We start from the raw sequence: 21,129 nt of genomic DNA, 5'->3' as shown, positions 1-21,129 counted from the left end.
ACCTTTCAGTTTATTGCAATTACTAATTATGTTTGTACTGTTGTATGCACGTATGTTTAATGAATATAAAGGCTCGGCATGGACAGGTTGTTAAAGCACTCGAGTCTTAATCTGGGGGTCGCAGGTTCGTATCCCCGTCCCACCAAACATACTTGCCCTTTCAGCCGTGGGAGCATTATAATGTGATGGTTAATCCCAATATTCGTTGGTAAAAGAGTATTTCAAGAGTTGGCGGTGGATGGTGATGACTAGCTGCCTTCCCTCTAGTCTTACTCTGCAAAATTAGGGACGTTTAGCGCATATAGCCCTCGTGAAGTTTTGCGCGAAATTCAAAACAAGCCAAACCTAAAGGAATATATTAATTTAATGTTTAATATCACCTGCACTCGTGTTAGCTGCTGTTTTGTAGTTACGTGTTGTTATTGTTTCACTGCTTATCGTATTTATTTAGTTGTGTGTATAAACATCTTGAACACGTTCTTATGGACTTTATCTTCTACTCAGAACAGGGTGGGATTAACTTGGAGTAGAATTATGAGGATGTGTTTACTGTTATTATTTTTTTACATTAAGGGCAGAGGTTCGGAGGAATTGTTAGTAGAAATATTTTAGGTTAGGATAATTTTATTTCTTCTTTTGATATCGTCAGAACTTTAACTGCCTTCCCACAACAAGCTGCACACAGTGAAAGGTAGTTGGAGTTGAGACGTTGAATCACTGAAGTCCATACCTGAATTGATTTTCCTGATCACTAACTAGTTTGAATCTTGTTCAACAGATGGGGTATCCTCAACACTTTTAGCTCTTATCACCACATCCAGTATCTGTTATGACTTGAAGGATACGTCTGAAAATGATGGCAGAATTTACAAAATAATATTAAAACTTATTAAGTCCATCATTGTGGACTATTAGTGTAAATAATATGAATACTAGGATTACACTTTTGGAACTATTTCTTTTATTACATATGTGTATGTGTATATATACATCGGGTGACAACAAGTTGCACTATCTTTGAAACTATTGTTAATCTGTTATATCGTTTATTAGATAACAGAAAGATATATAAAACTATGTTTTTAGAATGCACTCTATCATGTATGTTTAAATATGATCTCAAATCATAATTTTAATGCTGGGTTTAGTAACCCTGAAGTTTTCATGGATTTAGTTATATGTTATGATAGAAAGTGTTGGGTTACCCGCTGGTACAGTGGTAAGAACGGATTTACAACGCTAGAATCAGGGGTTCGAGTCCCCTTAGTGGACGCAGCAAATAGCCTAATGTGGATATGCTATAAGAAAATAGACACACAAAGTGTTGTGCACCTGCTGTTGTTTCGTACATCTCCTTATTCCAATTAGTCTACAAAATGATCAAACAAGTTTCTCTCTTATACTCGAACATTAAAAAACAAATCGAAACTCAAAATAACATAAACTAGTTTCATAAGCATTCAGTCAACATATCATTCAGTACTGCTTCACATGGCATACGTACAGTATAAAGTTTGTACAGGTATTCCTGAGTGATTCAATGTCATCTTCAAAAAGTTCATCTTACGTGTTTGACTTGCGATCTCGGTTTACCACAGTCCATAAATTTTCAATCGAATTGATATCACGTGATTGATCTGGTCATTCCTTAACATCAGTTGTCTTTTTTCTAAGATATCTTTTATTGACTTGACAATCGCATACTTAAAAGAAACCTTAGTTTTATTATTACTAGCCAGTTGTTTTACTGTGAGTTTATTGGTTTGTTTTCCTTTGGGTGCTGTAACCCACAACGTCCTACAGCGATGTTCAATAGCTCTTTATCATTATGAGTCTACAATAAGGCTGTCATACCTATTTTTTTTTTTCAAAAATGACAAGAAAGGGTTAATTTGTTTGTATTTTTGCTATGCTTAAAGTAAATGTACATTTTACAATTTTCTAACTTTCACTCTGTTGCATGATGTAATAGATTATTTACACCGTTGTGGGATATTACGTACAAATAGAGATAAAGCAACTCCTGCTACTAAATTAGCTGTTTCTTTGTTCAGGTTATCTCTGTTTTATCTGTATTCCTTCCTTCCACTTCATACACGTTAAATGCTTGTGTCTTATATATATTTCTCATGAAGTCCTTCGTTTGTGTGTGTGTTTTCTTACAGCAAAGCCACATTGGGCTATCTGCTGAGCCCATCCAGGGGAATCAAACCCATGATTTTAACGTTGTAAATCCACAGACATACCGCTGTACTAGCGGGGGCTCCTTCTTTGGAGTCCTTTGTTCCAAAATAACTAATTAACTATCGTTCTTCCGTCCTTATTTCAGTATTATCATTCAGACTAATTAGCCATTCTTCTTCCGTCCTTATTTCTCTGTTACCATCCAGACTAATTAGCCGTTCTTCTTCCGTCTTTATTTCACTATTATGATCCAAACTAATTAACCATCCTTTTTCCGTCCTTATTTCACTATTATGATCCAGACTAATTAGCCATCCTTCTTCCGTCCTTATTTCAGTCTTCTAATTCAGACAAATTAACCATCCTTCTTCCGTCCTTATTTCACTATTATGATCCGTACTAATTAGCCATCCTTCTTCCGTCTTTATTTCACTGTTATGATCCACACTAATTAACCATTCTTCTTCCGTCCTTATTTCACTATTATGATCCATACTAATTAGCCATCCTTCTTCCGTCCTTATTTCAGTATTATCATTCAGACTAATTAGCCATCCTTCTTCCGTCCTTATTTCAGTATTATCATTCAGACTAATTAGCCACCCTTCTCCCGTCCTTATTTCACTATTACGATCCAGACTATTTAGCCATCCTGCTTCCGTCCTTATTGCAGTATTATCATTCAGAGTAATTAGCTATCCTTCTTCCGTCCTTATTTCACTATTACGATCCAAACTAATTACCCATTTTTTGTTTGTCCTTATTTCACTATTACGAACCAGACTAATTAACCATCCTTCTTCCATCTTTATTTCACTATTATGATCCACACGAATTAACCATCATTCTTCCGTCCTTATTTCATTGTTATCATTCAGACTAATTAGCCATTCTTCTTTTGTCTTTATTTCAGTATTATCGTTCAGACTAATTAGCCATCTTCTTCCGTCTTTATTTCAGTATTATGATCCAGACTAATGTACCATCCGCCCCCTGCTAGTACAGCGGTATGTTTCCGGATTTACAACGCTAAAATCAGGGGTTCGAATCCCCTCGGTGGGCTGAGCAGATAGCCCTATGTGGCTTTGCTGTAAGAAAAACAAAACAGACAAACAAATTAACCATCCTTCTTCCGTCTCTATTTCAGTATTACAATCAACACTAATTAACCATCCTTTTTTCGTCTTTATTTCACTCTTACGATCCAGACTAATTAGCCATTCTTCTTCCGTCCTTATTTCATTCTTATCATTCAAACCAATTAGCCATTCTTCTTCCGTCCTTATTTCATTCTTATCATTCAGACTAATTAGCCATCCTTCTTCCGTCCTTGTTTCATATTTATCATTCAGACTAATTATCCATCCTTCTTTAGTCCTGATTTTAGATTTATCATTCAGACCTTAGCCATTTATATTCTGTTCTTATTTCAGAATTATCATTCAGACTAATTAGCCATTATTCTTTCGTCCTTATTTCAGTATTATCATTCAGACTAATTAGCCGTCCTTCTTCCATCCTTATTTCACTATTACGATCCAGACTAATTAACCTTCCATCTTCTGTCTTTATTTTGCTATTATGATACACGCTAATTAACCATCCTTTTTCCGTCCTTATTTCAGTATTATCATTCGGACTAATTAGCCATCCTTCTTTCGTCCTTATTTCACTACTGCGTGCCAGGCTAGTTAGCCATCCTTCATCTGTTGTTATTTCAGTTTTATCTTTGAGACTAATTTGCCGTTCTTCTTCCGTTTTCATTTCATTATTATCATTCAGACTAATTAACCATTCTTCCTCCGTCCTTATTTCACTTTTACGATCCAGACTAATTAACCATCCTTTTTCCTTTTTCATTTCAGTATTATTATTCGGACTAGTTAGCCATTATTCTTCCGTTGTTATTTCAGTATTATCATTCAGACTAATTAGCCATTATTCTTTCGTCCTTATTTCAGTATTATCATTCAGACTAATTAGCCATCCTTCTTCCATCCTTATTTCACTATTACGATCCAGACTAATTAACCTTCCATCTTCTGTCTTTATTTCGCTATTATGATACACGCTAATTAACCATCCTTTTTCCGTCCTTATTTCAGTATTATCATTCGGACTAATTAGCCATCCTTCTTTCGTCCTTATTTCACTACTGCGTGCCAGGCTAGTTACCCATCCTTCATCTGTTGTTATTTCAGTTTTATCTTTGAGACTAATTTGCCTTTCTTCTTCCGTTTTCATTTCATTATTATCATTCAGACTAATTAACCATTCTTCCTCCGTCCTTATTTCACTCTTACGATCCAGACTAATTAACCATCCTTTTTCCTTTTTCATTTCAGTATTATTATTCGGACTAGTTAGCCATTATTCTTCCGTTGTTATTTCAGTATTATCATTCAGACTAATTAGCCATTCTTCTTCCGTCCTTATTTCACTATTATGATCCACACTAATTAACCATCATATTTCCGTCCGTATTTCACTATTATGATCCAGACTAATTAGCCATCCTTCTTCCGTCCTTATTTCAGATTTATCATTCAAACTAATTAGCCATTCTTCTTCCGTTCTTATTTCAGTATTATCATTCAGACTAATTAACCATCCTTCTTCCGTCCTTATGTTAGATTTATCATTCAGACTAATTAACCATCCTTCTTCCGTCCTTATGTCAGATTTATCATTCAGACTAATTCGTCATCCTTCTTCCGTCGTCATTTCAGTATTAGGATCCAACCTAATTAGCTGTTCTATATCGACTTCTAAAGATGACGGGTCTCGTACAATTATAAACGATAACTGAAATCACTTGTATAAACTGCTGTGAGGTTGTTTTAGTTTTACTGGATGTTTACCGTTCGAAGAAACTAAGTGTGGTCAAGATGCACCGAGTTAAACAGAATTTTGTGATTAAACAGATTTTGATATTTTGTGTTTAAACACTAAAAGTTTAATGTGAAATTTAGTTAACTGTATTTTTAAATTTTCTATTATTATTTATTTTTAAACAGGTAATATCAATCCTATGTATCTCAGAACTTCATTAGGAGAAACAATTACGTCACATAGGTCGTTACCCTCTGAATTTTCACCATATGGACTCCGACCTTACGACTTTGCACGTCAGCTTCTGACGTCACATAGTGCAGTCAATAAGATTCTAGGTAAATATAATTTCATTTCTTCAGTTTATTTAGGTGTTGTTCTTACAATGTAAAGTTTCACAGTAAACTACCTATGCTCTGTCCACCACAAAGAATCGAACCACGGATTTTAACTTTGTAAATCCGGAAACTTACCATTGCTCATCGACGGACAATATAATTTAAAATTTTATCGTTCTTATTATTACGTGATTATAAAATTAATTTAGTAAGTAAGTATATAAATGTTTGGACGCGGTAATATTTTATTCCATCGGTGGACTCAGCAGGTAGCTCCCCCTAATGTGGTTTTGTTATAAAAAAACACATACACACACACAAATATTTTATTAAACAGGTTTGGCCAATCACAATATTTTAATATTGTTGCCACCTTGATGTTACTTGAACATGGATGACACTGTAAGTAATTGGTAGAAGGAAGAAAACTGGTGTTATCTGTGTTTATGGTTGTTACTTCCAAAATACAATTTATCTGTAATAAATCGGAAGAGATTAAATATTGGAGTACATTTCTTTAGCCTATACTATTGGACCAAATATACGAAATCGTCTGTGTAGTAAATTAGATACATGGCATTACGATTTTCAACCTGAAAGGCGCTTTGTACGCGCGTGAATTGAACGTTCGGATTAGAAACCTCAACTTTTCAAATATAGAAGTCCCTCATTTTGAACTCTAATCAGAGGGAAAGAAGCCAGCCTGCATCACCCACCGCCACAAATGACCGAAATGACTGTTATTTTCACTATGCGCCTTTCTAAAAGTGTAGAAAGTACCCAGAATTGCCACACCTCGAACCTTAGACTCTTCGATCCACAGTCGAACACGCTAACCACAAGATCACGTCCCTCCCAGATGATGTAGATTAGAAAATTATGAAGTTATATTGTTTAAGAGGTTTATGAAGACTGAAATGTTATTACTTGCCATAAACTACAATTTAGTAGATATTATTATTAAAATATTTTTGAGAGAAATTTTTCGGAACAGACAAGGAAGATTTATTTTACTAACAACTAGTTTGTACAGTTAAACATGGAGTGCGCGTTACGTTTAAACACTTTTATTTGCGAGCTGTCGACCATCTTACGGGAGCCTTCATCGGACAACAATTTTACGAATTTTAAAAGAACATACGACTATATTGTGAAACGTACTGTTAAATCAAACTTTAACCATTTCTGTGCTTCCGGAAATCAGTATAATTTAACCGTTAACTGGCAGGCTGCTACTGTTTATAAATAAACGAAAAACTGGTGTTATTTACATAATAGTTCTGTGAATAACTTATTGGTAGATTATGTAACTAAGGGGAGTAAGAAATAGGATTAGTTATTATTAATATTATAACACAGAGTGAAGGAAGTTCAGGTTAGTAAACATTCATCTTACAACTTTCTAACTCACACACCTCTATCACTTAACTGTTTCATAGAAATATAAAAGTTAATGGATTTTAATAGTGGTAAGATCTATTTTATGTATTGTTCAAAATGGCTGATAAAACGTGTTTAAATAATATAGGAAACAAAAGATTGAATCCATTTTCATTAAAATTATTAAAACGTTCTTATTTTAGGTGTGAATTCAGTTCACTTTAATCCACGTTTATTGTTCAGTGAAACTTGTTACTGAGGATGAAACAGTCTCCATTTAACAGCGTTACTTAAAAGGTTAAAAACCTTGTTTTCTTGTGTGGTTGAACTGTCACTCGAGTCCTTAGTGGACGTTACCTTCTGGAGCTAGAAGGACTGGTAACTGTTCTAGAAACATTAAATACAATATAAATACTAGTACTGAATTATACGAAAACGTTTGATCATTATTACTAATTAGTCATCGCGTTAAACAAAGTCACTTTGTCAGATATAAATCACAAACATATTCATTAACGTAAGACCTTGTCACTGACAACCCAATTGATTTTACAAACAACAGATGCTATTTACAGTTAACGATAGCGACTTAATCTGAACCAGGTAATTTGAATATTTATATTGTGACGTGTGTTGCTGTTTGCCATTGTTTGTATTAGGTTGTCAAGAAATGAATGTCGTTTTTGAACTGCGAAATTTGGAGAAATATAAACCAGTGTTGTAAAACATGCTTTAATTAAAATAAGCACTAGTTGCTTCAACACACTTTTGTCAACGTGTAGCGACGCTGTTTATGTTGTAGAAATCAAAATTTCAGTAGCCAATGAACTCCCTGAAAGCTTCTTCTGAAGCTGTGTGGTTTTGAAAGTGTTTATTGTTCAAAAAGTTGTCAAAATGCTTGAGAAAATGAAAATCTGTGAGGGAAAGGTCTGGGGTGTGAGATAGATGAGGCAGAATCTCGATTCTCAATTCGTTCAATTTTTGGAGCGTCATCCTTGACAGGTCTCCTAACGCCAGTTTTGTTGATCTTCAGTCAGTTCATGTGGAACCCACTTATCCAACTTGTTCGTCTTTCCAATCACACTCAGGTGGTTGGCAATGGTTGATTTTCTTGTGTCTAGCTTTTCTACAAGCTCACTTACTGTTGTGCGAGGGTCTGTTTCAACTGCTTCCATTAATGTGTTTTCATCTAAGGATGGCTTCCTTACACGACCTTCGTGGTTTTCAAGACCTTTGAAATCAACGCTGAACTATACGTTCAGTAACAGATCCAGAGCCGAATGCCTGGTTAATGTTCCATATAGTTTCGGTAGCTTTTCGTCCATGTTTGAAGTCGTATAGGAAAATCAGACGAAAGTCATTCTTGTCCATGCTGCCTTAAGAGTTGTGAAACTTACTCTGAGTAGAGTTGAAACAGCATACAATTAAGACACCTTGTAAGCGACAAACGTTGGATAAAATATTCAGCTTCTTAGTATCATCATGAGGATTCCGACATTTATTTCTGGACAACCTAATATTTATAGACACATACAAACACTGCGAGCAGATGACTCTATGTAGCTTGAAAGTGCATCCTTACAATTATTTTTTCCATGCAGGACGTTGCTACGAAGTCGGATCTTTACGTGCAGGAATTATAGGAGGGAGTAAACCGAAGGTGGCGACTCCAACGGTAGTAACGAAAATAGAGCAGTACAAGGGAGAGAATCCCACAATCTTTGCTTGGGAAATTCGAGAACGTCTTATTTCTGAGAGTAAGTCTTATTTCTTTCAGAGCCATTTTCGGTTGCAGAGTTATTAAAAAATTTTATTTCATAGCTTATATCAATCTATGTCTATATATTTGTTTTTAGAAATCAAAGCAGTGGTTGAATTACCACCATACCATTACCTATTTGATGGTTAAGGATCTGAGCAGAGGGGGCGTTATAATGTCACCATCAACACCACTTGTTTGAGAAGCTTAAAAGTTGGCGGTGGCTGGTGTTGACAAGCTGCCACGTTTCTGGTCTAGCACTTCTAAATTAGGATATACAAGCTATTATAACCCTTGTGTAACTGTGCGCGAATTGTTAACAAATAAGCCCTCACTTGTTGGGATGATAAGTGCGCGAAAATATCACGAGCTATATGTTGAAATTAATTATTGATTGATAACTGTGTAATAAAAGATAATTACCATAAGTTGTGTTGTATCATATTAATATGAATAGTAGATGGCGCCCCTAAAGAATTGTTTGCTTGTTTTTGAATTTCGCACAAAGCTACTCTAGGGCTATCTGTGCTAGCCGTCCCTAATTTAGCAGTGTGAGACTAGAGGAAAGGCAGCTAGTCATCACCACCCACCGACAACTCTTGGGCTACTCTTTTACCAAAGAATAGTGGGATTGACCGTCACACTATAATGCCTTCAAGGGTTAGCATGTTTGGTGTAACGGGGATACGAACCCGCGACCCTCAGATTAGGAGTCGCACGCCTTAACACGCTTGACCACCCTAAAGAGTTAGAGTAAGAAACAAGAAGAAATTGTATAAATTTCGTTTTTTTAAAAGTAAACACAATAATTCGCATAGTATCAAAATGTTGCTTTCTAGCGAATCAGCGGTAGGTTTTATAAAATATTTCGACAAAATTTCCGATTTGTTGTTTCAATCTACAAGGACTGGACAGACTGGCGAATCAACACTGGTAGGTGGGATTAGAACGGTAGATGCTGTTGTTTCAATCTACAAGGACTGGACAGACTGGCGAATCAACACTGGTAGGTGGGATTAGAACGGTAGATGCTGTTGTTTCAATCTACAAGGACTGGACAGACTGGTGAATCAACACTGGGAGGTGGGATTAGAACGGTAGATGCTGTTGTTTCAATCTACAAGGACTGGACAGACTGGTGAATCAACACAGGGTGGTCGGATTAGAACGGTAGATGCTGTTGTTTCAATCTACAAGGACTGGACAGACTGGTGAATCAACACAGGGAGGTTGGATTAGAACGGTAGATGCTGTTGTTTCAATCTACAAGGACTGGACAGACTGGTGAATCAACACAGACTGGTGGGATTAGTACGGTAGATGCTGTTGTTTCAATCAACAAGGACTGGACAGACTGGTGAATCAACACTGGGAGGGTGATGGTTGTTTCAATTAGAACGGTAGATGCTGTTGTTTCAATCTACAAGGACTGGACAGACTGGTGAATCAACACAGGGTGATGGGACTAGAACGGTAGATGCTGTTGTTTCAATCTACAAGAACTGGACAGACTGGTGAATCAACACTGGGAGGTTGGACTAGAACGGTAGATGCTGTTGTTTCAATCTACAAGGACTGGACAGATTGGCGAATCAACACAGGGTGGTGGGACTAGAACGGCAGATGCTGTTGTTTCAATCTACAAGGACTGGACAGACTGGTGAATCAACACAGGGTGATGGGACTAGAACGGTAGATGCTGTTGTTTCAATCTACAAGAACTGGACAGACTGGTGAATCAACACTGGGAGGTTGGACTAGAACGGTAGATGCTGTTGTTTCAATCTACAAGGACTGGACAGACTGGTGAATCAACACAGACTAGTGGGATTAGTACGGTAGATGCTGTTGTTTCAATCTACAAGGACTAGGCAGACTGGTCAATAAACACTGGGCGGTGGAATTAGAACTGCAGTTAAGACATTTGCACTAAAGTATAATCTATTCAGTTTTAGACGTGGCATTCCGTAATGTTCCATAAGTACCACCGTAATATTGTAAAAACGTAACATTCTCGAGTAGCTTATAAAAATATTTAAAAAATTAGAAGTTTAAGTATCCAGTTACCTAAATATGTTAATTTTATGTAACTTGTTACATTTTATTGTGTAACTTATGGGTTTTTATGGAAAGTAATTAGAAAATAAATTAATGTAATTGTATGGCAACCAAGTGATGAGGTGTTGTTTAAATAAATAAGGAAAATATACTATTCCATATGAGTAATAATCACAAACTATTGGACAAGTTAATTTCAAAAGCCAAAAGGAAAATACGTAAAATATCTAGTTACAACGCTAGAAACCGGGTTTTAATACCTGTGGTGGGCAGAGCACATATACCCCATTGCGTAGCTTTGCTCTTATTTTCAAAGAAACAGTGAAGCAATAGTTCCTCGGATGATCGGCGACAAGTTTACGAAATTAAAACGCTAAAATCCAAGGTTCAAATCTCCGCAGTGGACACAACAGAAAGCCCAAAGATGTCTTGCCCTCATAAAGAATGTCATTAATAAGAAGTTAAAAAGTAGCCAACACTATCACTACAAAACAGTGGACACCCAGGCACTTCGTCCACAGAACAATAGAGAACGGTGGACTGTCAGGCACTGCGTTCGCAGAACAATAGAGAACGGTGGACTGCCAGACGTTGCATCCACAGAATAATAGAGAACGGTGGACTGTGAGGCACTGCGTCCGCAGAACAATAGAGAACGATGGACTGCCATACACTGCGTCCGCAGAACAATAGAGAACGGTGGACTGCCAGACGTTGCATCCACAGAACAATAGAGAACGGTGGCCTGCGAGGCACTGCGTCCGCAGAACAATAGAGAACGGTGGACTACCAGGCACTGCGTTCGCAGAACAATAGAGAACGGTGGACTGCCAGACGTTGCGTCCACAGAACAATAGAGAACGGTGGACTGCCAGACGTTGCGTTCGCAGAGCAATAAAGAACGGTGGACTGCCAGACGTTGCGTCTGCAAAACAATAGAGAACGGTGGACTGCCAGACGTTGCGTCCACAGAACAATAGAGAACGGTGGACTGCCAGACGTTGCATCCACAGAATAATAGAGAACGGTGGACTGTGAGGCACTGCGTCCGCAGAACAATAGAGAACGGTGGACTGCCAGACGTTGCATCCACAGAACAATAGAGAACGGTGGCCTGCGAGGCACTGCGTCCGCAGAACAATAGAGAACGGTGGACTACCAGGCACTGCGTTCGCAGAACAATAGAGAACGGTGGACTGCCAGACGTTGCGTCCACAGAACAATAGAGAACGGTGGACTGCCAGACGTTGCGTCTGCAAAACAATAGAGAACGGTGGACTGCCAGACGTTGCGTCCACAGAACAATAGAGAACGGTGGACTGCCAGACGTTGCGTCTGCAAAACAATAGAGAACGGTGGACTGCCAGACGTTGCGTCCACAGAACAATAGAGAACGGTGGACTGCCAGACGTTGCGTTCGCAGAGCAATAAAGAACGGTGGACTGCCAGACGTTGCGTCTGCAAAACAATAGAGAACGGTGGACTGCCAGACGTTGCGTCCACAGAACAATAGAGAACGGTGGACTGCCAGACGTTGCATCCACAGAATAATAGAGAACGGTGGACTGTGAGGCACTGCGTCCGCAGAACAATAGAGAACGGTGGACTGCCAGACGTTGCATCCACAGAACAATAGAGAACGGTGGCCTGCGAGGCACTGCGTCCGCAGAACAATAGAGAACGGTGGACTACCAGGCACTGCGTTCGCAGAACAATAGAGAACGGTGGACTGCCAGACGTTGCGTCCACAGAACAATAGAGAACGGTGGACTGCCAGACGTTGCGTCTGCAAAACAATAGAGAACGGTGGACTGCCAGACGTTGCGTCCACAGAACAATAGAGAACGGTGGACTGCCAGACGTTGCGTCTGCAAAACAATAGAGAACGGTGGACTGCCAGACGTTGCGTCCGCAAAACAATAGAGAACGATGGACTGCCAGACGCTGCGTCCACAGAACAATGATCTGTCAGATATTACACATATAGAATTGTGAACTGTCAAATATTACCCATATAAAACTCTACCGACTACCAAGCATGCAATTAATATTCGCCTCCTCTTCCATTGTCTCAGTGATAAGTGTGCAGAGTTACGACCTTAAAAACCGGATTTTTATGTCCGTGGTAGTTAAAGTACAGACAGCCCATTTTAGAGCCTTGCGCTTTAAAACTATCAAGAAACAAAGCCTCTAACATTTTTTAATTTTTGGTCACATTGAAAGGAATAAAACAGAATGGTGTAGGATAAGCTATGGCCAAGATTATACCATGTTTAAATAGATGTATAATAAACATATGATGACGCAAGGAACCGAGTAATATTGTTGACGTTAATCACAATGGGCTCTCTGTGTTCTGTCTACCACCGGCATTGAAATTACTTAGCATTAAACCTTCTGATTAACCGGTATTGCAGATGTAAGTGAAGCTTGTGGTCGAATGCAAATACACATTTGCATTTTTGGAAACCTGGAAACAGAAGTGTCAGCTTTTATACACGTTAAAACTGTTAGTCTGAGATTTTTCTCGTGGAACAAGTTTCAAATTATATCACGTAGTAAAGAAGTGACTATGTTCACTTCTAGCAGCTGGTTTTGGTTTTGATTTGCTTGCTTGTTGGCTTAAGCGCAAAACAGTACAACGAATTACATGCGGCGTGTCAACCACGGAAATTGAATTCTGAAATTTACATTATAAGACTTGCTTCTGAGCTACTAAACACCTTGTTTTGGAATATTTCAACCAAAGGGAAACATTGTTACAAATTCAGAATTATTAGAATCTGATTTTTTTTTGTCATCATTTGGTGTGGTTTAGTGAATTTGCATATTAACATGGTACGTTTAATGGTAATGAATACATCATGGCATTGTTGTCATTATCAAAGCGATCAGAATGTGTTAGTTACTGTTATCGATCAATAATAAACTATTGTATTACATCGCATCATAAAATCTGTTTTCACAACGTTTTACTTGAAACAGGGGACAGGATATTACGAAATCTCTTACGGCAAGCAGTCCGAGAGCCATTTATCTTAAAAACAAAAAGTGTTGCTTTACTGTTGGAACTTTAGGTAATGAATGGTTGGAAGTGTATGATGTGATCTGGTGCACAACATTTGATGGTATAGAAGGAGAAAGGGTAGTGTACCTAAAGATGTCTACAGACGTGGTTATTAGAGATGCCTACCAAATTAAGAGATGTTGCTAGTCGTGCCCAATCGACCTAGAAATGTGTTGCTACTAGACGTGTCCAACCGACCTAAAGATGTCGTTGCTAGACATACCCAACCAATCTAAAGATGTGTTGTTGCTAGACGTGTCCATCCGACCAAGAAATGTGTTATTAGATGTGCCCAACCGATCGACTTAAAGGTGTGTTATTACTGAACACAAGAAGGTTCACGTCTTTCCACCTACGTAATAAAATTAAATAACGTTTGTTTTGGGTTCAAAACCTTCACATTCTTTGTTATAGCGAGTTTCAGGTAATCGTAATGATGTTTCTATATTTACCTATTTAGCCTAAAAGTTATTTTCTGGAAGATCAGTTCCACTATTTTGTAAGTAGAAAGATTATTTTTAATTTCCCGTGGCGCCAGTGCATTAAATCCGTGTGTTACGTAATTATTACGTCATATCTGCACCCTGAGAATGGAGAATAATGAAGTTTTACGTGATGAGAAACGGAGGCGAAACGGGAAAATTATGAACCCCTATTACAAATCTACACTCACATAGAATAAAATTTCAACTATCATATAAGAAGTTGTGATGGTTAAAAGTTCTTTTCACATCGCGTAAATAAAAGTTCTTTTCAACTATCATATAAGTAAGACTTCTTATTATAATGTGATGTCCAACGGACACAATGATTCATTTCTATCTTCACTGTTAAGTGCTTTTCTCAAGAGCCAGGGGGCGTCTTACACTGCAATTTGTTGAATATTAGAAGTAAGTTCAATCCAAAAACTCAGAAGGAGGGTGCTTTAGGATGTATCTTCTCGAGACGAGTTTTCGTTTATTAATTGGAAAATTTCCAAGTAAAATATAACATCCTCAAAGTCTCCATACAAGCTAGTACTAAGGTCTACCCGCTAAAAGTAAATTCATTACATATCATTAAAGCCACATTCTCAGTATCTTTAATTAAACATTTTTAATTTTCTGTTTTTTTTTTTTTTGTTTCGGTTATCACCTTTATATATTTGTTTTCAACTGAACTACGAACCTGTTATTCGGTAGGGAAAGTCGAATCATCACGATAGTCAGCAGTATGACAGGTAGATGGGGACACTTTGAAAGCAGCTACAGACATACATTGTACTCGACTTGCTGAACAATATCTACCAACGTAGTTCTAAACAGTTCCTGAATATCTCTATGTGTCATTTGGAGACTTTCATGCTTTTTGTACTTAGCTTGTGTTATACTGACATATATCGCTCACCTTAACACTTAAATAACTTTTCACGACGTCATAACTAATAGAGTGCGGGAAATATATTCTTCTTAGCCAATAAAAATATTTTAAAAAATTTCATTTCAAATTAACAGAAATCTGACTGGGTAGTTTCTTTCTTCAAATAGAAATGTCCCTCGTGATTGGTCTGTCAAAGAAATTGGGTCTATTTCATTACTCCAGATTAACTGAATTTCATTTTGTGGTCATTTGGCTGAAGTTTATTATATTTTATCACTCGTTCTATCACTTGTTATATCACTCATTATATCTTTATTGTCTCGTGTTATATTTGCTGTAAAGTATTCCTGTCCTTCGTTACTGTTGTTCTGAAAAGTTATAGTGTTGGAAAACAAGACTTTATTTTTATTCCTTTTTAGAAATACATAGATCGTGCCAGGTTTTGAAGTTAGGAAGAAAATAAATACATAGAATGCAATCTCCCAGAACTGTGATAAGAAATGTGCGACACTTTGGCTCTAAAGACTTTGATTTTAATTGGAAACACATTTAAAGCAGAGGAGGGATAACCCGGTGACAATAAATCATTTGAAAACCACGAGATTACATCAAATTCAAACCATTCCGTGAATTAGAGATAAAATTGTTGAATAAAATCGCCACTTAAATTTACTTTTTATCATCGAATCGGTTCAAAAGTTAACGTTTTACATTCCAAGTTACTCCACGACTGAACAAATTTATGTATCGAGATTTTAAATCAATAAATAGATCCGTTGGAACCCTAAGGGTTGATAGAATCGCATTTCGTTTAAAAGTGAATTACGTCGTTGTCAGGTGCTGCGTGACTAGCCGCCCTTTTGAAAGGTGTTCATTCTAACCTTGATCGGAACACTTGTCTTAATAAATCTAACTCCGAGTTAAAAATAAATCGAACTTCAGAAAAAAGAACACATCTGTAGTAATGGCTCTGTATCCAATGACGTTACTACAGAGTTTGTTTTTAATTTCTAAGTATCTCAACGTTTCTGTTTTAATAACTGTTTTAACTATTCGAACAGTCTTTTCTCAACTGCTCTTTATTTATCTACGGAACGCGAACGTAGACCCACAAGTCCCAAGTCACGCGCGCAAACCAACAAAGCTGGACCGACGCCTTTTCAATGGCAAACATTTTGATTTAAAAAAAATATATATTTAACGGTACACCTCATTGAACAACAGGTGTTTAGTGATAGAAGACACGAGTTGTTATCCTTGTATGAAAACTGTATATATTCATATGCATAATAAAACACATAAACCTAGTGTTGAATTCGTTGGAAGTCATACACGTTTACAAACATTTGCCTTCAACCTACCTACCCCTATCGCCCAATCATTTGACGTTTAAATGTACATAGTAGCAGTAATTACGAACGGTATTAATAGTTTCAGATATTTTATGGCACACCACGTGCTCTTCACTGGTGTATTCCTGTGGAGATCTGGTAATAAAAGATCTAGACGAGTCATCTGCACTCGAAGCAGACAGACCAATTACTAGCAACTTCTCAAGCGTGTAATAATATTATTATCTTGCTCTCTGCGCCCTCTATCTGCATACATATGAAGTCGACTGTGAAGATACTTCGTTTTTCTTGGTGTTTATACAATATTCATATAGACATAACCGTAGTTATATAGTCCCACATGAACTTGAAGTTTATTCTAACGATATGTTGGCGTATTTACTTATTTTATTATTTTACGCTCACTAGTTATGAGATGACCCCTTTCCTAAGTATCAAATGTATTTATGGTGAGGCTACCTTTGGACAACCCACAACCATTTCCTCTCTTCAGTTTGCGTCCACACTTGCACCGCATCACGTAATTAACTTCTCTGAGAAACGTTGTTTTTAGAAAAGTTTATTTAGAAAACCTCTTTGTTAAACATCCAGAACAGATCAATGTTTCTCAGAAACTGTACAATTAGCCGAGAATAATTAACAACAACATCCAGAACGGATCAATGTTTCTCAGAAACTGTACAATTAACCGATATTAATTAACAACAACATCCAGAACAGATCAATGTTTCTCAGAAACTGTACAATTAGCCGAGAATAATTAACAACATCCAGAACAGATCAATGTTTCTCAGAAACTGTACAATTAGCCGAGAATAATAAACAACAACAACCAGAACAGACCAATGTTTCCCAAAAACTGTACAATTAGGCGAGAATAATTAACAACAACATCCAGAACAGATCAACGTTTCCCAAAAACTGTACAATTAGCCGAGAATAATTAACAACAACAACCAGAACAAATCAATGTTTCACAAAAACTGTACAATTAACCGAGATTAATTAACAACAACATCCAGAACACATCAATGTTTCCTACAAACTGTACAATTAGCCGAGAATAATTAACAACAACATCCAGAACAGATCAACGTTTTCTAAGCTTCGACAAGCATGTCACAGCCTCGTGCTGAATTGAATTATCTTCATATTGGAACATTTCCGGTCCCGTGTAAAACATGGCGTCTTGAAACACGTACTTTTGAACCAGATCGCGTCAGTAAAAAAAAAAAAAAAAAAAAAAAAAGTTTGTTCTGCTGAAACATTAAGTCAACTGAACAAACAAAAAAAGTTAGCGGAAGAGAAAAAAGTTAGTTTTTCTATTTTGAATAAATGAATCTTCCAGGTGAACCGGAAATGAACATTCACGGTTGATTAAATGGATGTTTTGTTATATAAGATCCAAGTTTGTAAGCTGCTACCAAGACAGTCATTTCAAATAAATTGGAGATGTATTTAAAGTAAATAAGAAAAAGAAATCAACACAATATAGCGAGCTTCCGGTTTAGCTGTCTAATCACTGTCATCAACATCATAACAATGCTCTCTTCCACCTTACACAATCCCGGGGTATTTGGTGAAATCCTTCAGCCATTCATCTGACACACGTGTGTGATCCTCATAAAAATTCTGTTTGTCTGTGAAACTACATAAACCAATGATAATCGGAACTTACAACATGTATAAAATCTGGTTGCGAAATTTCACGTACTTGTAGTTTTTAATTTTGTTTCTCTTTGTTTTTCTCCTCCCTTTGTGCTATGAAACCTTTTGTACAATTCATTTGGACTCCCAGCTTTAAAACTTAACAAACAAAAATATAGTGGTGTATTTGACATAGGTGAACTCGGAGCAACGCCCTTCATATTACGGGCCCCAAAAGTAGTTTAAAAATAAACCTACTATGGTTAATCAGGACAGAAGAACCTCTAAGAAAACTGAACTGATTTGTCTGAAGTGTTAAAAACACCTCTGCCAAAGCATTATATTGAGAAACAATTAATAAGAAAAGCAAACTATTTTGGAATTGAGCTAAACGTTGTTGTAAGTTATTCGTAAACTGTATCTAAGGTAAAACTGTTAATACCTGGCCTTTTATCACTGCCTTAACAACAATATAATAACTGTTAATGGGTCAACACTGACAACAATATACTAACTTTTAATAGATCGACACTTTAACAACAATATACTAACTTCTAATAGATAGACACTTCAACAGCAGTATACTAACTGTTAATAGGTCAGCATGAATATGTGCATGTTTAACTGTTTATCCCTTTAACAACAGTATACTATCTTTTAATTGGTGGATACACTAGTAACAACAGTATACTATCTTTTAATTGGTGGATACACTAGTAACAACAGTATACTATCTTTTAATTGGTGGATACACTAGTGACAACAGTATACTATCTTTTAATTGGTGGATACACTAGTGACAACAGTATACTATCTTTTAATTGGTGGATACACTAATGACAATATAAAAACTTTTAGTAAGTCAACACAAAAGCAGAAACCATAAGAATACAACAGTAACTTGATTTAAGACAGGGGTATTGTGTTTACTGTGACACATAAATTTGATCATAGTATTCAAGACGGATTCCGAAAAGGATTTTTGGTGTTAAAAAAATCTTCGATGAAAGTTAAAATTCGTCATAACTATCTGCTGACTCTCTGTCGTGAACCTCTTGAAACTATAATGTCAAACTTTAAACAAAATCGCATTTTGTTTTTTTACCACAAAGTTGTATTTCGTGTTGTAATGGATTTCTCCGCTTTGGGTTTCTAGCGTAAATAAAATAATTGTTGTTTCTTAGGTATTATAGGAAAATAAACATGATATATCTGTCGAAAACATTAACCTTACGAGTTCTAATAGACCGGTCTTCGAACCGGTTTCAAAACTTTCAATACTGAAGCCCAGCTGATACATGTATTTATAAAAAAACGCTACTTTTAAGTGTCAATCAAATAACAGTTTTGCTAAAATTTTAAAAAAAATTTGGTTCTATTTGTTCATTATGAATGAGAAATCGACACTTTAAACTTAAATTATTTTAAGCCTGTCTGAACGAAGAGTTGTACGGGTCTGTATCTTCGATTTTACAGAAATTTTGACATGACCCGTATTCGACGACGGGAGGCCGGGCAGACCCTGTAATTAGGAAATGATTGATATATTAGTAGGATACAAGACGTGGAAAATTTTTTGTCAGTCTTATAATTCTGTGCTTTAGACTCCGCTCACGAGCCACATAATCACAGATTACAATTACAATAATTCAATCATGATAGATTGTGAACCTGCAGTTAGCTTTGTTATACCAAGCGTAACACCAGGGCGGCGCTTAAAAAAAAAGTAATACAGTCTCGTTTTGTTTACGAGCTGGAATAAATTAGTGCCAATTTCCATTGGGTACAAGAACTTGCGACCCGGAAGTCGATATTCCATCTGACCGAAAAGAATAAACTGGCGATAAAGCTTAATAAATGCTTTATATCTACATTATCTACGTGATAATTAGACAGGCAACTGTTTATTTCACCATAATGAAATACTTCTCTAAGTGGACAAGTCTAATATTGAACTTTAAAACAGGAGAGCAAACAGTGAACACCACTCGCCATTTTAAGCGACTTCTCTTGACAAAATAGCAAAATCGACTGTCATTCTTATAACATACCCTTCCATAGACACAAAGCTGGGGTTTAACGGTAACTCTGGACATTAACCAAATATTGGGGTCCCGATAAAGCACCGTGTAACTTTGCGCTTAACAACAACAGTCAAGAAGTCAATGTACTCGCGGCTTAAAGTGCGAAGCATGTACAGTAGTACTAGTACCACGTTTCGAATCCGACATCCTTGGATCTTTAGTTAAATCACAACAGACTTGTATGATCAAAGTGAGTCAGTGTTAAATACACTATGCTAGTAATCCCTTCCTTTATGTCTGTTCATGATTATTTTATTAAAATTTGTTTGTTTGTTTATAATTAAGCACCAATCTACACAGTGGGCTATCTGTGGTCTGCCCACAACGGGTATCGAAACCTGGTTTCTCGCGGTGTGAGTCTGCAGACATACCGCTATGTTACTGGGAGCATTTTTTAATCCCAAAACACACTAAAACTAAATGAGCTAACACGTCAATCCAACAAATTATGTAGTTTCCTTATACAAGTTATTTTTATCGTCAGATTAGGACATTTGTAAAGATATGTTTAAGTACCGAAGCATCACTGTGTATTTTTTTTGTACAAGTTTAGAATAGACAAAAGAAAACTAATGAAATTCAAAACTTTCACCATTTTTGATTTTTCCTGACACTTAAAACAATTTAAAAGTAATAGTAATACTTCCCACTCTTTGTTTTATTAGATTTGTGGGTTTGACCAACTTGTAGCTTTGTCTGCTATCAAGACAAAGGTACGCAATGGATAATCTGTCTTCTCCCCACCATGTGTGTTGAAACCCAACTTTTAGCGCTATAAGCCATTAAACTTGACACCTGGTGGAAAATCTTTAAAGTTTCCGAGACTTCTCTTTTTCGTTCGTATTTGTTTTGTTTATTGATTCACGTGAAGATCTCATCTGTCTGAATTTGTTAACATAAAACTATAGTTGTATGACCAAAAATCCAACATCTGATTAATGAATAACTTCAGATAACGCCTTCAGTGTTCGAAAAAAAATGTTATTTTATTGGAGTTTCAAGCTGAATAGACATAGAGAATTTAACAGACTGTGTGTTGAATGAGAAATAGGACAGTATTTTGTCTTCT

At 36.7% G+C, this 21,129-nt stretch overlaps 1 protein-coding gene across 2 annotated transcripts in view; it reads left to right on the top strand.

The window, feature by feature from the left end:
- LOC143233408 (paired box protein Pax-6-like) overlaps positions 1 to 21,129 on the top strand; it is a 239,046-nt gene that overhangs the window by 193,168 nt on the left and 24,749 nt on the right. For both annotated transcript variants that reach the window (XM_076469620.1, XM_076469621.1), the window contains exons 3-4: positions 5,202 to 5,354; positions 8,336 to 8,491. In XM_076469620.1, the coding sequence (XP_076325735.1) occupies positions 5,202 to 5,354; positions 8,336 to 8,491 (309 nt within the window). The remainder of the gene's footprint in view (positions 1 to 5,201; positions 5,355 to 8,335; positions 8,492 to 21,129) is intronic.

Source organism: Tachypleus tridentatus, chromosome 12 (assembly GCF_004210375.1).
Source record: "Tachypleus tridentatus isolate NWPU-2018 chromosome 12, ASM421037v1, whole genome shotgun sequence".
Classification (NCBI taxonomy): domain Eukaryota; kingdom Metazoa; phylum Arthropoda; class Merostomata; order Xiphosura; family Limulidae; genus Tachypleus; species Tachypleus tridentatus.
Note: the sequence above shows the minus strand (reverse complement) of the source record. Positions and strands in the feature narration are given on the sequence as shown.